Source organism: Lycorma delicatula, chromosome 8 (assembly GCF_047948215.1).
Source record: "Lycorma delicatula isolate Av1 chromosome 8, ASM4794821v1, whole genome shotgun sequence".
NCBI classification, from domain to species: Eukaryota; Metazoa; Arthropoda; class Insecta; order Hemiptera; family Fulgoridae; genus Lycorma; species Lycorma delicatula.
The window spans coordinates 95,368,445-95,386,927 of NC_134462.1; the positions used below are offsets into that span (position 1 = coordinate 95,368,445).

General features: G+C 29.1%; 1 protein-coding gene across 1 annotated transcript in view; it reads left to right on the top strand.

Annotated features, from left to right (window-relative positions):
- Vap33 (VAMP-associated protein 33kDa) overlaps positions 1-18,483 on the top strand; it is a 63,185-nt gene that overhangs the window by 7,852 nt on the left and 36,850 nt on the right. The window contains exon 2 of the mRNA XM_075373739.1: positions 12,327-12,479. Coding sequence (XP_075229854.1) covers positions 12,327-12,479 — 153 coding nt within the window. The remainder of the gene's footprint in view (positions 1-12,326; positions 12,480-18,483) is intronic.

Genomic DNA, 18,483 nt, shown 5'->3' on the forward strand with positions numbered 1-18,483 from the left:
TATGCCTTTATTACAATCTGTGGATTAGGGTGTCTTACAAACTTTAAAGCTTGTATATAGAAAAAATTTCAAAGAACCCTCATAAAAGACAATATGAGTTCAGATTCTTTACTTCAGAAAATAAAATATGTAAACATTAAGGATGTTGCTTGTTGAGCAGCCAAATCATGGGATGCTATCTCTGAGCAGCTGAAGAAAATCTTGGAAAAAAATGTGGCCAACCCTCAGCATTGTAGAAAGTTCAAATCAGGAAAATGAAGCTCATTTACTTGAGCAAAAAAGCAGTGGACAATGACATAAACGAGTGGATGGTGATCTTGAACATCTTTTGGATGAGAAGGTTATGACAACTGTTACTCAGCTAGACAAAAAAAAACATGATGACGAGGCCGGCAGTGAAACAGATCTGCTTGTGACATATGCAGAGATGGCAGCAACCTGGACTTTGCCCTCATCTTTCGCTATGTCGAACCACATACCAAAGCTACATCTGCAGATGTTATGTTCATGAGGTGGTAGCGCAACATTGCGACTTCCAGCAGATTTGCTTCATTACACCAAAAGAAACTGACTGAATTTATGATTCATAATAAATAATTTATGTTGTACAGTATCAACAAATTGTAAGTACAACATAATATTTTTCACATTTAACATTTTTGAATACCTTACTGTATATATTTGCAATATCTGGTTTTGTAGAACTTGTTTTGTTAACATGGAATCTTGTATAAGCAATAAAAAGCTGTGTTTTTTGTGAAGTAGATTGACTCTTAAAAATATAAAATTTACAATTGTTTAACTAAAAATAAAAAAAAAAATTTCACACTGAAATTGTTCAAAATAACCAACTTTTCAGGTTAGTGGGACTCCACTGTATATATATATATATATATATATATATATATATGTGTGTGTGTGTGTGTGTGTGGTTACACAAACATATATGTATGTTTATAAATTAACAGTTTTAGTCATAGAAGAAATAAATAATATGTAGATTGTGTTAAGTAATTCTCCTGTGCTAATCAGGATGAAAATATTAAACGCTGGTCACATTTAATTTTTATAAGCAATTCTTATTTGTGAGCATTTCTTAATACCAATTATTGTCATACTGTTATTAAATAAAATATTATGATATTCGTAAATGTTATATTGAAGTAAAACTGTTTTGTTTTAATTTGTAATTTGAAGGTCATTATGAAAGTGCATATATATTTATTTTTGAAAATTTAAGGATTTTTAATAAATTTTTATTCAACTGGCCACCGTATATCTCTGAATTAAATATTGTGATCAATTTTTCTCCTCCTGTGCAGTGTCCAATTGAATCCAAAATTTGCAAACTTGATTTTAATCCCAGTCATTGTACAATATGCTGGTGAAATGGATGAGGAGGGAAAGCGCAGGGGTTACAGAAGTCTCCAATAAAACTGAAATCAGCTTCTGTTGGATTAAAAGTAACATAAGCTAAACAGAAAATGAATGGAAGTTATGAGTTTTACATACTCCAAAAGAAAACTTGAAAAAAAAAATTCAACAGAAGAATCAGTAACTTTACTTAAATAAAGAAACCAACAATTCAGATTATCTGGTTGAATTAATAAAGACTAGGTTAAACATTCTCCACATTGAAAAGAAAAAACCCAAGTACTTAAAATAAAAAGCATCATGCAGTAGAAAGTTTATTAAAGTCATTAAATTTACAAAAACAAATATAAATATATTTTCATAATGATCTTTAAAGAAAAATTGTAAATTTAAACCAAACCTCCAAGGTGAGGTGTACTTACCTTGAAGTTGAAAGAGTACATGATGATTTGTGTAAATAATTATACTATTAATATATAATAAAAACAGAAAATTCTAGGCCCGTTTTATGAAAACGGCAGTTGTAGACTGAGACAACGAAGAAATTTACCAAATGGGAGATTTAATAACAATGAAAAAATAAAAATTATTTTCATAAAAGGAAACTGAAATTAATTGGATGAAAGATGTCAAAGTCTAACCAAAAAAAGCAAAACATCTCAGAAAATAAAATATCAGACAAAAAAGTTTATGAGAAAAAAATTGAATCTGTACAGGGTTTTCAAAAAGAAAAGAAAAAGATAATGATGGTGCTCAAAGTATGAGTGAATATTGGAAAAAGAGAAAACTGCAAAGAAAGTGAAGATTGGAACGTAGTCTTTCAGAGGCAAAATTGAAATGAAAAAGTATATAAAATAACTACCAATTGTATTTCATATTATTAGAGCAAATCGTATGTTTTTTTTAATATGCTGCTGGTTTTATACTTCTAAGTTTAGGCAGAAACAAGTTATGGGAGATTTCCTAAAACGTATGAAATTTCAGCTTGTATAACTTGAAGTGATAACCAAGTGATCTTGCATGTTTCTAATGAACTTTTTGGATTCCTCATGAAATTTAAAATAAATTGCAATTATTGACATTCCTATGATGGTTAATAATCACTTAAGATCAAATCAAACAAAGTAACTACGTTTTTTGTAACTCAAATCATGCAATATATATATTCAGTAATATTTAAATGACTGTAAGAAAAAACTAAAGCAAATTTAACAAATATGAGGTAGTGTTAGATTTAGCACCACAGATGCTATAAAAAAAATTCATCAATATTTGAATAGATGGGGTGCACAATTTTATTTAATTGATGATTTGTCATGTAATATCCCATCTGCATATATTTATTGTACTGTATATCAAAACTGTGGTGTTGAGTAGTAATGTCGTAGTTTAAACAAACTACCTTCATTTCAAATCGCGCCTATAAAGTCATCATGAGTCACACCCATTAATAATACATTAATTGACATTATAAATACATGATTATTCAATAATATTCAAATGACTGTGGGAAAAACTAAAGCAAATTTAACAAAATTAAAAATGACAGGGTGGTGTTATATTTAGCCATAGATTCCATTAAAAAAAGTCATCAAGATTAGAATAATTGGGATGCACACCCCTGGATTATCTGATGTGGAATGACCCTGTTTTCCTCTTAAAAATCGCTGCATATAATGCGCACCCATAAATTTCATGTTAGATTTCTTAAAAAAAGATTGTGCATTGTACATAACAAATACGGTAAGTTATAATTAAAATTTAATTTAAAAATGCACATGAATTAATGATAAAAAGATGTCTCATTCAATTGGTTTTAAAATAGTAAATTCATTGAACTGAAGTTTGAACCTGTTTTCATTTCCTGTACCATAAGTAAATGTTAATAAACGGGTTTTCCTTTATTAATAAATGAGCTTGTAAACTTTTACTGGCGATATAAAATTGTATCTTTATAGCATAAAAAATAAAAATAAACATTTTTAACATGAAATATATTCTCATAATTTATTTAAAAAAATAATAATTAATTGAATGCAATTAAAAAATATTTAAAGTAGCAACATTCAACTTATATGCACATTTTACCACTGCAATGAAAATTTTTAAAGCCGTAAGGAAATATATTAGAAATAAACATTAAAAATATAATTATTTTTCTATATTGCTAATAATTCTTGTTTTCTTTTAAAAGAGATATGACTAAAAGTTAAAATAAAATTTATCTGTCATTGTTAACTGATATTTATACTTAAGATTGAAAAAATGAACCTTTATTACTAAGTTGTCGGGGGATTGCTACTTGCCTGAAGAAAGATTGACAGAAATGCTAAAGATTTTCTGCAAAGGACATGAGACAGAAGGTAGTGTCTAAATAGATGTAATGATTATAAAAACATTCCACCTAGTGTAATAGGATCATTAATCTTAGGTTTTAAATAGAAAAACATGTTCATCATCTCTGAGAGTTGTTGAGAATGCCTGATTTTTATTATCCAAGTGATGGTAGAATTGTTATTACTGGTTGATATTTTAGTAAATATTTACAACTGTGAATGATTTACATTAAAAAATTGTGAAATCTATTTAGTTAAATGCATAATGCAAAAGGGTTGATTTATATACAGCCCTATTACATAAAAGTCCAGTAGAGTTTTGCTTTAAACACAATTTTAAGGAAGTTAGTGGTGAGTGAAAATGCGTAATTGAGATACGTTTTTTCTGTTTCAAAAAATTGAATTCATTAATACGTGCGATTAGATTTCAATCATAAATAATTTGTAAAATGGTAAGTCCTTATAAATAATAAAAGAAATACTTTTTCCTATATTAATTTATGAATAAAAACCAGCTCTTATTAAATAAAAAAAATGTTTATTTATAAGCATTTAATAGATCCTAAATAATTTTTTTCAGATTACTCCATAATGTTCTTTGTACAGATCACATCAGAAATTTGTAGATTAGATAACTTACCAGATTGTATAAAATCATGCCTGGTGTGCATACCAATTAAATTAAATTTAGTGAAAATTAAAATTTTCTAAATTTGGTGTTCAATTTCATATTTCTGTGCCAAAATTTATTGCACCTATTATTTAATTTAGTAATATTATTTTATAATCTTGTGAATTTTTCACTTTTTCATATAATTTTTAATAGGTTGATGTTTTTTTTTTTGTTAACATATAACAGACAAGCAGTTAGCATTTTTAATATTTATGAACTGTATTAATTTGTAGTTACTCTTGCATTTAATATAAAAAGTGTTTTTTGTTTAAAATCATTCATACATTTGAAATTAAAATACCTTAAAATTTTCAAGTAGCATTCTAGGTATAGTTTACAATTTTCTGTTATTAAAAGGCTTTTGTTGAATTTAATCTACATCATTGATTATCAGTAGATATTACATTTTGTTGCTTTATGTTTGGAACACTAGATTAATGTAATGCTTTTTAATGAATTTCTCAGCCTATTACCTGTGAGACAGGTCTTACATTTCACTCTGCTATCATTGGCAATACTACATCATTCTTTTGCTAATCTGTGTCTGAATACAATTTTTTTCCATTGAGTGCCCCATACCTTTTTACTTCATAATATCCATCATTAATAAGCTTTCCTAGTTACATTTCAATAAAAAACTTGGTCCAGGTTCAATGATTACACAATCATTTACTTCGTACATGCCAAGTATTTTAATATTATTTTATTAGTCAAATAAATAATTATTATATTAAATGAATTATTTAAACAGAAGAGTTGGAGGTATTATAATGTTTAAAATGAAAGTAATTGTTCTGTGATGATAGTTAAGCTATATTTTTCATACTAACACTTTTATTGTTTTAGGTTACGTCAAATGATAAACAATTTAAACTACATTTCATTTGTTTATTATTTCTATTGTAATCTTACTTTCAATTACAGAAAAATAGACCTACAGTATTCATGCGTGGTGAAGTTTACTTATGTTAATGATATATTTTAACAGGAATTGCTTTAAAAAAGTTTTTTTTTAGTTATTTACATTAGTGAGTAGATAATGAAGAAACAACAGGTGTCAAGTTATATTAAATATTAATACATAAGGATATTTTCCTTTGTTAAAAATGAACCTTAAAATGCAATAAATGTTTTATGGTCGTTGTTAATAAAGGTTTGTTTTATAGTAAAAAAAATAAATAAATAAACCAGCTCAAAATTCAATCTGACTTACTCCTTATTATAAAACTCCAGTATCAACATGTCTTAATTCTATTGTGTTACATTGTATTTGAATAACTGAAGTGTGATTTTGTTGAAAATAAAGTGCTTTAGATTTTACCTATTAAAACAATTTGACCAAAGTAATAATTAGCAAGAAAAATTTCAACAATTGAAATACAGTGCATTCAGAAAGTCACTAAGCAGTATGCTTTAGAATTGTGTTGCATTCTATTCTTTTGGCCCTATGTTGGTTGCCATGTGGGTTCATTGGGCTTTGCTCAGTAATAAATCAAGACATCAATTATTGAGTTTTGATTAAGCATCCTTTGTTTCGTTTATCGGAATCAATAGTTGTGAGAAACTCATTTTTCTTGTTCAACACTTTGTGAAGGTGACAAGTATGCAATTATAATTTAGTGAAGCACAAGTTTTCTGAAAAGTTACCAAATTCTCCTGTTCCTCTCTGCATTGCAGTTAGAACTCTTATTGAAAAATTTTGGGCAACAGGCTCTGTTGAAGATGCGGATTGAATTGGAAGACCATCTAAACTAAATGATCAGAAGCCGCCCTATTATTTTGAATGCTATAGTCAAAAGTTCATCAAAGTTAATGTGTAAGTTAGCACAGCAGCAAGATATTAGATGTGCTACCACACATAGCTGAAAGAAAAGAAGTGAACTTTTCCCCTACAAAGAAGTGCGTATTCAAGAACTGAAACCGACAGATCAAGTCAAAAGATTAAATTATTGTCAATGGTTTAAACATTTTATTGACCAAAATTCTGTAGGTATCCCGACATTACATTTTTTATCTGGGAGGGCATATTAATTCACAGAATACATGACTATGGTCAACTAATCACAGTGAATTACTTAAAACAATCTTTACATGAAGCAAAATAGGAGTAAAGTAAAATGCTTATTGTGCGTTCAGTCTTTTTTGAAAACATACATAGTTAGTTAATAGTGATCATTATTGTGCTGTTTTAACAAACTTATTAGTCGGTTAACAGAAGTAGTGATCAATCATGGTTGGTTTCAATAAGATGGCGCCACACAACTAACAGACTTTAAAAAATGTCTTTGGTGAACGAATCATTTTGAAGAGTTTGTGGCCTGCACAATTGTTCAACCTGACTCCTTAATATTAATTTTTATGGGGAGGACAACAAAATAAAGTGTATTGTAAGACCTTGCATGATTGACAAACTAAAAACTGTAATAAGGCATACGTAAAGATATTCCATTACATCAGCTAGTTAAAGTGTTTGAAAACAGATTGAAATGTGTACAGTGTTGTATTGATGTTGGAGGAAGTCATTTTTAACATCTTTTATAAACTATTCCAGTTTTGTATATCCATTTCTTTAAAATAATGAAGTAAAAATGCAATGAAATAATTAAGAAAGTTTCATTATTACTCTTCCATAATTCCAGTGTACAGCAACTTTCCGAATGCACTGTTGCCCTGATCATAGAATTTTGGGATTTTAAAAATACTTAACGTATTTTGTAATATCGGGTTAAACATATAATGAATATACAATTTTCAGTCTTGGAATTTGAATTTTATTTTAGAATGTTATAAAACTATAACCAGAAAATAAAACTAATTAATTGTAATGATCTTAATGTAATTCACAAGTTATACTGCATTTATCAGTTATATATTCTGCATATCAGCAGAAAATGAAAAGATAAATTCACTCTTAATATGGTAATGGTTATTCATTGTAATTATTTATTTACAACATAAATGTAAAAATGAAATAAATAATTTTAACTTTTTATATAAAGTATAGTTCAAGACTGTAGCATTTTAATAATTATTTATAGGCTGTAGTTATCCAAAATTATTAAATATGTTATCTAACATTTGTGAGTAATTTTTTTTTTTTTTTTAGTAATGTAGATTTTTAAATTATTTTCCATACTTTATTTATTTCTCAAAATTAGTGTATAATGTTTTATTTGGAAAATAATATAGAAAGGTGTTTGGTTCACACTGTTATAAAACTATAACCAGAAATTAAAATAATTAATTGTAATGATCTTAATGTAATTCTAAAGTTATACTGCATTTATCAGTTATTAGTATTATTTATCAGTATATATTCTGCTGATATGCAGAATATATATATATATTCTGCATATCAGCAGAATATATAACTGATAACAAATATTTGTTATATATTAATGTAGATTATGTGCATATTTACTTTATTATTATTTTTACATGTGGTGCACAGTCTACCTTCCCTCAGTTACCTTTTTCAGCCATGTTGAAATTTATTTCAGTAATGTTATTTTTGAAGAACTGTGGAGCTATCCTTTGGTGAATTCGCTTTTTTGTGATTTTCTTTTGAATTGTTCTTTTTCTCATCCTCATTTTCTTTATGCTAGATTTTTTCTTTCTCAGTTTAGTTTCTGTTCATGTAGGTCAAACTCTGCTTACTCCATGCAGAGGATGCCTGGACTTGAGGGTCCAGTTAATTCTTTGTTTGATATATAGTAGGCTGGCTGTGGTTTGCTCTAAAGTTGATTTTCCTGTTTAGTGACTTCACAATGACCCCTAATGGTTGAAGTGACCCAGACAGTTAGGCATCCTAAACCCTCCTAAAATTAAAATAAATATTTACATGAATTGGTTGTATAAGGTGAGAAAAATTTTGTTAGTGGCAGTCCATTAAAATATAACCCACCAGGTTGGTCTAATGATGAACGTGTCTTCCCAAATCAGCTGATTTTGAGAGTTCCAGCATTCAAGTCCTAGCAAAGGAAGTTACTTTTATACAGATTTGAATACTAAATCATGAATACTGGTGTTCTTTGGTGGTTGGATTTTTCAGTTAACCACACATCTCAGGAATGGTTGAACTAAGAATGTACAACTACACTTCGTTTATACTCACACACGTCCTCATTCATCCTCTGAAGTAATACTTGAATGGTAATTCCTGAATGCTAAACAAGAAAAAGAAAAAAGTCCATTAAAATATAAACATTTAAAATTTTCTAATAATTTTTTTTTAAGGTATCAAACTCCCTCTATGAATCATGAGACTTTGCCGATGGTGAGGGGGCTTGAGTGCTCAGTGATACAGAGTAGCTGGATCGAAGGTGCAACCATATCGTAGAGGTATCTGTTGAGGGCCAGACTAAGGAATGATTCCTGAAAGAGGGCAGCAGCTCTTTCAGTAGTTGTTAAGGATGTAGGTCAGGACAACTTAAACGGCCATATCAACATCACTCAAATCTTCCTAGTACTGCGTAGCTGAAAGCAATGGAAAACTACAGCTTCCTTTTTTTCCAAGAAAATGCAGCTCTGCAATTAAGAGTTAGAACATTGAATGTTAGAAGTCTGAAAAAGGTCGGTAGGTTAGAAAATTTAAAGAGGGAAATGGATAGGATAAATGTAGATGTAGTAGGAATTAGCGAGGTACATTGGGAAGAGGAAAACGACTTTTGGTCAAGTGATTTTAGAATAATTAACTCAGCTTCAAATAATGGGCAGGCAGTAGTGGGTTTGGTAATGAACAAGAAGATAGGGAAGAGAGTAGAATATTTCAATATGCATAGCGATAGAATCATTGTAATAAGAATAAAATCGAAATCTAAACCGACGATTGTTAACATCTATATGCCTACAAGCGCCCATGATGATGAAGATGAGGTAGTGTGTATATACAAAGAAATTGACGAAGTAATTTAACATGTAAAAGGGGATGAAAATTTAATAAATGTTGGAGATTGTAATGCAAGCATTGGAAAAGGCATGGAAGGAAATATAGTGGGTGAATACGGGCTGGGCAAAAGGAATGAAAGAGGGGACCAACTTATAGAGTTTTGCACGAAGTATAATTTAGTAATTGCCAACACCCAGTTGAAAAATCATAATAGAGGAATATACATATGGAAAAAGCCAGGTGATACTACAAGGTATCAGATAAATTATGTCATGGTTAAGCAAAGATTTAGAAATCAACTTGTTGACTGCAAAGCTCGCCATGGAGCAGACATTGAAAGCGACCATAATTTAGTGATAATTAAATATAGATTGGGGTTTAAAATCCTTAAGAAAAGATGTCACATGAATCGGTGGAATTTAGAGAAGCTTGGAAGAGGAGGTAAAGATTTTTGAGGAGGACATCGCAAGAGGTCTGAGAAAAAAGATAAGGTAGAAAATGTAGAAGAAGAATGGGAGAATGTTGAAAAGGAAATTCTTAAATCAGCAGAAGCAAACTTAAGTGGAACAAAGAGAACTGATAGAAAACATGGATTTCAGACGATATATTGCAGCTGATCGATGAACATAGAAAATATAAGAATGCTAGTGATAAAGAAAGTAAAAGGAACTATCGACAATTAAAAAATACTATAAGCAGGAAGTGCAAACTAGTGAAAGAAGAGTGGATTAAAGAAAAGTGTTCAGAAGTGGAAAGAGAAATGGACATTGGTAAAATAGACTAAGCATACAGGAAAGTTAAGGAAAATTTTGTAGTACGTTAATTAAAATCTAATAATGTGTTAAACTAAGATGGTACACCGATTTAAAGGACGAAAGGAAAAGTCAATAGGTGGGTGGAATATATTGAGTTATACGCAAGAAATGAATTAGAAAATTGTATTGTAGAGAAAGTTGAAGAGGATGAAAGGGGAGCAACAATACTGAGATCTTAATTTAAGAGAGCATTAAAAAGATTTGAATGGCAGAAAGGCTCCTGGGATAGACAGAATACCTGCAGAATTACTGTGCAGTGCAGGTGAAGAAGCAATAGCAAGATTATACAAACTGGTGTGTAATATTTACGAAAAAGAGGAAGTTCCATCAGACTTCAAAAAGAGTGTTATGTTAATGATGCCAAAGAAACCAGGAGCAGATAAATGTGAAGAATACAGAACAATTAGCTTAACTAGTCATGCCTCAGAAATCTTAACTAGAATTCTGTTGAGAAGAATTGAGAGGAGAGTGGAGGAAGTGTTAGGAGAAGACCAATTTGGTTTCAGGAAAAATATAGGGACAAGGGAAGCAATTTTAGTGCTCAGATTAATAGTAGAAGGAAGATTAAAGAAAAACAAACCAACATACTTGGCATTTATAACCTAGAAAAGGCATTCAATAATGCAGACTGAAATAAAATGCTCATCATTTTAAAAAAATTAGGGTTCAAGAACAGAGATAGAAAAACAATTGCTAACATTTACAGGAACCAAACAGCAATAATTGAAGAACATGTAATAATTGAATTTTGTTATCCTTCTGACAAGGATATTTCCTATCCCCGTTACTTTTTAATCTTTTCATAGAACTAGCAGTTAATGATGTTAGAGAACAATTTAGATCCGGAGTAACAGTCCAAGGTGAAAAGATAAAGATGCTACAGTTTGCTGATGATATAGTAATTCTAGTTGAGAGTAAAAAAGATGTAGAAGAAACAATGAACGACATGAATGAAGTCCTATGCAAGAACTACCGCATGAAAAAAAAAACAAGAACAAAATGGAAGTAATGAAATGTAGTAGAAATAATGTAGATGAACCACTGAATATACAAATAGAAATAGAAAATATTACAGAGGTAGAAGAATTTTGTTATTTGGGAAATAGAATTACTAAAGATGGACGAAACAGGAGCAATATAAAATGCCAAATAGTATAGTACAGGTAAAACGAGCCTTCAGACAGAAATATAATTTGTTTACATCAAAAATTAATTGAAACATCAGGAAAAGATTTTTGAAATTATATGTTTGGAGCACCTGAAATGAAAAGATTAGAAGCTTTTGAAATGTGGTGCTGTAGGAATATGTTAAAAATCAGATGGGTGGATAAAGTGACAAATGAAGAAGTGTTGTAGCAAATTGATGAAAGAAGCATTTGGAAAAATATAGCTAAAAGGAGACGGACTTATAGGCCACATATTAAGGCATCCTGGAATAGTTGTTTTGATATTGGAGGGACAGGTAGAAGGGAAAAATTATGCAGGCAGACAACGTTTGGAATATGTAAAACAAATTGTTAGGGGTTTTGGATGTAGGGGATATATCAAAATGAAATGACTGGCACTAGGTAGGGAATCTTGGAAAGCTACATCAAACCAGTCGAATAAAAGAAGAGAAAAAAGGCATTAAAACACAAATCTGTTATAGCCCAAGTACAGTTGTTTTTTGTAATTATTATCTAGGTCATTACAACACCTTTTTTTGATCTGGGTCATTCTAAGTTATTCTTTTGAGATATACATATTGTATAATTACAGATGGTTAAATGCACAATTTTTGGATGTCAAAAGATAAACAGTTGAAAATATTTTGGGAGAATGATATGTATAAATTGTGTGAAGAAATTTGTTATATAACAGGTTGTTTTAGTATGTTACCAAAGCTTTAACATGCAGGAGAATAAAATGTATTATCTTGTGGTTATTTTGTACTGTTACTTTTACTTACTGTTACTGTTACTTTTTTTTAGCTTTTAAAAATATATTCTATTTTAAAGGCGCATAAAGTATATTTTGTTTCTTTAAACTAATTACAAGATTTTTTTTGTAATTCTTTGTTCTGCAACTTTTGGTTTGTTTTCCACCAAAAAAATGTTCATGAACAAATCTAAATTATTAAAAATGGGTAATTTTGTCTTGTGAATTCTGTTAGAGAAATTGTATTAGTCATGTTTATTTTTGTTATGAGTTTTGTATATAAGTGACAGGTTTATTCAAAGTATTGTTTTCTTTTCTTTTAGGCCCTTTTATAACACCAGTTACTTCATTTTTGAAGTTAACAAATCCTACAACATCCTATGTATGTTTCAAAATCAAAACAACAGCACCAAAAAGGTATTGTGTAAGACCAAATTCTGGAGTTCTGGAGCCAAAAGGTGTAATTTCTATAGCAGGTAAGAATAAATTTTTATGGTTTAATGTGTTAAAAATTTAACATTTTAAAAATATGAAGAAAAGAATCATGAAGAAAAACTGTGTTAAATTAAAACTCAAATATTACCCTTAATTGAAAGCCGCAGAACCCTTAATCATTATTTAATCTTTACTTTTCTTCTAAAAATTAAAACAAGATAACTTGATTGCTTGTATGTTTACAACATCCAATTATTTTCATATTTTACCTTCACAAACTTGTAGTTAATGTAATGTAGCTAACTGTTAACCAACAGTTAGCTAACAAATTTATCTACCTTCATACTAATTTATTAACCAAACAGATTAACAACAATCTACTCGCTTTTAATATTTAACACATTACATTTTCAGCGAACATGCTAACTTATTCATTTTTGTCTTATTGAAATAATTTAATTACTTTATTATTTTTTTTTTAAACTAAAATTCTGACTCCCAATAATTTTAGTTATCACCAGCCAAATAGATATAATTATAATTTGTTCTTATGGAAGGAAGACCATGTATTACATGTTATTTTTTAATGTATGGGCCTTGTTTTTAAAGTGCCATTTCTGATGTTTACTAATCAATTGCATCTATTTACCAGTTATGTTAATTTATTTCATGACACCATTAGGTAATATCTTTCCACACGCTTAGATAATAAAAGTTTCATTGTTCTGACTAATTAAATGATGAGCTATACAAATTTAATTCAGTTAGCCTTGAAACAATCTGCTAGGAAGTGTAAATGTAAAATATTATTAATTCTTTAACCAAAACCAGTTAAATAAACTCAAATATTACTTTTAATTTAAAGTCACAGAACCTTAATCATTATTTAACCCTTACTTTTCTTTTAAAAATTAAAATAAGATAATTTGATTGCTTGTGTGTAGACTACATCCAATTATTTTCATATTTTGCCTTCACATTCTTGTAGTTATTGCAATTATTGTTAACCAACAGTTAGCTAATATAATATATATTAAGGAAATTTTATTTAGAACTTTGTGTTAAGTGTTTAAGGTGATTTGTAAATTTATTATTGAAGGTGGGAATCTGTTAACTGTAATAAATAGTATAATTTATGTAGTAACCTTCATGGGAACACAAGAATTTCATAGTTATTTATTTACTTTTAGTTTTAAAATTGCTATTTATAAAATGATACTGTAATAAAATTTTAATTATTTATTTAGTGGCATACAATTTAATTTTTTTTTAATGCACTGTATTTATTATTTTTATAGAATTTATTATGTTTTAATACATAATTAAGAATGGTGCATTTCTATTTATAATCTGTCTGAAACATTTTTCATTACAATATATTCTAGGTTTTTGCTTAACTTTGAATAACTTAATTGTTTTATTACTATTTTGTGTACATACCCTAGTTGATGTATGCATTCGCCTGTCAGTCGAAACTTTTACAAAACATAAAATTTAATATCATGAAATCTGTTAACAGATAAATTTCTACCAACAAATTCTGTAACTTTTGATAACTAAATCTACTTAAAAATTTGAATTTTTATGTATTAAATAATTTTGCCTACTTATATTTTAATACTGTTAATTGTGATTAATCTGTGAGATAAGTGACCCTTTAACCACATTATTTTACCAGGTTTGCCATAGGTGTAAAACTACTCAAAAGTTTTCAGTTTTTGATGTGCTTTTTTATAGGCTCACACAGCTAGAAATTATTCATGTATGTTATTAAATTATTTACCTTTTATTATGTAGTCGCCTATTTGTTTATGATATCTAAATTGTTAGAAAAAAATGCACCAATTTTTTGTCTATGAAAAATGAGGTATCACTCATCAGAAGTCACTTACTTACCTATGTGTGCCATATGTGCATTTTATATTCATATAATGAAGTTTTTGCAAAATGTTATAATTTCTTTTTAATTATTTTTTGATACATATCAATAGCCAAAATCTTATATCTACTTAACAACTCCTCTTTTAAGATGACACACTGATCCTGGCCTGATTCCACCTCGAATCACTTGTGGTAGCCTGTTTTGGAACTGTGTGTAGGTTCATATGTGAATCTTCAATTACTCAACTTATCCTTTCAAAAGAGGAGTTCAGTAATGGAACTAAGAAAGATCTGATGGCATCAAGTCAGGTGCGCAAAGTGGCTTAGAAAGCGCTGTTGTTTCAATTTTGACCAAAACATCACAGCAAAAGCAGTGTGTAAATAAATATCAGCTCACTAATGCTGTTGAACAGATTTTGTGCCAGCCAATGAAGATAATCGTATTTATATGAAAAGAATAAGACAGTTCTATTGATATGTTGTGCTATTTTACTGTTTCACCAATGTACTTAACTTTGGCATCATCGCATGATATTGAGCCCCCATCTCAAATATAGTCATCATGTGTTGAATGACGACTGTTAATTCATTTAAAAAATGTATAACAATGTGTATGGCTTCTGCAGTAACCATTATATAATTGTTTCATCATTTCATGAGATTTTAAATGCTTTTTTCTGATTTTAACTAAAATGTAATACCAATTCACATTACACTGGTCATAAATCCTACCTGTTTTAAACATCTCATAATACTCAACATGCAAGTGAGTACAGTACTACCTTTATGAATAACCATTGAATGATGATGTAATCAGCAGTAAATTAGTCATGAATGCCCATTCCCACTTCTCTATACCAAGTATCACTTCATATCGGTGCTATTTATTTAAAAAGTTAGTGAATTTTTCAAATAGACCTCATGTAACTTTGGTATTATTAAGTCAATAATTGCAGTTTGATTAAAAAAACTTTTATTTATTCCAAAAACACTACATCTGCTAAACATATACACACACTTGTATATATTGATAAACATTTTAATTACTGAATTCTTTTGAAGTTGGAAAGAGTGTCTGTTTCTATGTAATATCTGTTTTATGATAAAATTGTGTATACTTCAAAAGTGCTTTCAGCAGTAAAAAATAATTTATTATCCGCTACAGCGGATAATAAACTCCGACATGTCAAAGATTCAGTGTTACCACAGGACTCTTCATGCAGAAAGATTCGCCAAGAGGAAGTGGTCCTGTACAGATAGCGATTAGGTCATACTGGAGCTACTCACAGATGTCTGATGTCAGCGGAGAGTGCACTGCTGTGCATCTGAAGTGATTGCCGTGTGACTGTGCACCACATCCTTGTAAACTGCATATATTATGTGACCTTATGTTGCTAATTTAAATTGTCAAAAGACATACAGCGCGTTATAAGAAATGACAAGAGTGTACCAACCAAATGATAAGAATGTACTGGGTACTGTTATTTCTAATAAGAATTAATATACTTAATAAGATTTAACTCTTCATAAAATTTGATATTATTTTTTTATTCGCGTTACATGTATTTATCCCATTTGTTTTTTGTTTTTTTTTACTATTTCAGTTTTATTCCTATTTAATCTTAGTTTTCATCATAGTATTAACCTTACTTTACTATCCGAGAAGGAGCTTCTTGTTATTGTTTTAATCCAGACAATGAGAACACATAAAATAGTTTTTTGTCCCACCCCTCCAAAAAAAAGAATAATAATGTAAGTAGGAAGAATTATTAACTTGTTCTATAATTATTAGGGTGCCTTTGTGTGTGCGCGTGCGTGCACACACACAAGTGCATATTAAATGTGAAACATCATTATGTGTTTCTATTATGAACAACTCTATTTTACAGAGAGTAAACACAAAAATATTTTATTTATTTAACTAGTACTTTAACTTGCATACATATCTCCTCGTTAGAAATAAACACTAAAATTCTAGTGATTTTGACAGTAAAATGATTGAGACATTAAAATGCTAACAATATACGGATATCAATTACTTACAACTGGATTACATAATTATAATTCATATCATTTAGGGATCACTAGTAAAGAGAACTTAAGTGCTAATGATTGTACTTTTAATTGAATATAATTGCAATTATTTTATAATTACCACTCACAGCAAAATAGTTAGAAATGAGAAATACCTAGACTGTATTGATGTACAGTCTAGGCTTCAATCTCATATAAAATCAACCAAAATCATGAATTTGAAATATATAGATCCGACTAACTACAACATTATCAAGACTAATTTATAAAATTTATCTGATATCTTTTTCAATATTTTCTTAAATTTAGAATTACTTAACCTTGAAAATACAAATTTAGATATTAGATTTACCAGTTTGGAACAGGCATAATGGAACTGTCTCCTACACAATCATGAAAACCCTCGGAACATTGAAACCCACTTCACATCATAAATGATATGATAAATGTTTCGTAAAAAATTATTTTCTGTTTAGATTAACACGTTTAGTGATGTTGATTGAGAGAGAAATAATACTAACACCAGTAGGCTACTTTTTGGTAAATTATTTAAATTATAATTAAAATGCAATAATATGGTTTTATTTTGCTTGAATAATGTGAATGAAGTAATCATATGTCGACTGAAAAAAGAAAAATATCTAGTGGTAGGATTGCACCAATATCAGTAACAAAGAGCTGACTGAATTTTATTAATCACCTCTGTTATAGTAATCATTGTCACTTATTCTTTATTGTTAACCAAAGGAAAGTGTAAGATCTTAAATAGTTGCATCCGGATGTTTCATTATCTGTGGTAGATGAGCAATACTGAATAGGATCTGTGTGTCACAATGGAGAAAGGGTTTAGAAGAGAGTTGTTTATAAAAATTGGCTGGGTCTATCATCAAAGAGTTATAAGAATGATATTAAGGATTCAGTTGGTTTTCTTTAAAATTCATCACATTAAACCCAAGATTACGTGAAAGGTTTTGTCTGGAAACATCCTTTTTCTCCTACGGCAAAAAAATTCAACACATGTCTGTAAGAAATTTGATGACTACAGATATTTAAAATCAACATTTTATTCACTTCACACCTGAAAGTGACAGTGGATAGTGAAATCTACCTCATGGGATCACGAAAGGCTAAAATCAAATCCAAAAGACGTAATAAAATTTCAAAAGGTCTGATCTGGTTCAGGATAACATTCAACCTCATACTATCAACAAAATAATCCTTTGTTTTCAAGATTTAAGTTTTGAGCTGCTGAACTATCTATCATGCAGTCCCCTGAGCTGGCTTCAAGTGATTCTCATCATTTTGGCTCACTGAAATAAAAGCTGTGAGGGAATTACTTTTGTTCCATATGTTAATAAAAATAGTTTACTATTTTTCCCAACATTGATTTTGTATATAATAGTTAAATTGTTAATTTGCAAAAATTTTATTACTATTGTCTGAAAGTTTGTGGGCCTCTATAGCCAAATAGTGGCTTCTTAATTATCATTTTCTGGGATATTCCATTTTAATTCAACAAATGATCAGTCCATCACTATTTTTGATTTTGATGATATTTGGTATATGAAAACTAACCCAACATGTAATCGACAAAAAATATTTTTTTTATACTTTAAAAAAAATTTCATGAGTAATAGACTATTTTCTAACTCACCAACAGATAAAAACAGCCATTTTCATCACTTTTCCCATGTGCTGTAGCATTCTATATTTTACTCATACAGAGGGTCAAAAAGGGTTTTGGAAAGAGTAAAGGTGGAACTTCAACTTTCAAAATTCATTTTGTTACATAACCAAATCTTGTAATGTTTACTGAAGTTATGTTTGCAAATTGTTGTTTTTTCAAATTTTGGGCCTAAAATAAATAATGAAGGGCTTAGGATAACAGGCCTGTTTTTTTACCATTAACTCTTAGGTACTAGTAATATTTATAAAAAAAAAAAATTGGACTGTTACCAAGTGTCCTTCATTAAAAAAAAAAAATGGCCATCAAATCATACGATTTTGAAAATGTCTCATTTTTGGGGCCCAAAAACAACATGTGGTACAGGTTGCAATATCTGAAATGTTTACAGCAGTAAGTACTTCTTATGAACTTTAAAACCATATAAAATTTATTTTGTTACTCAA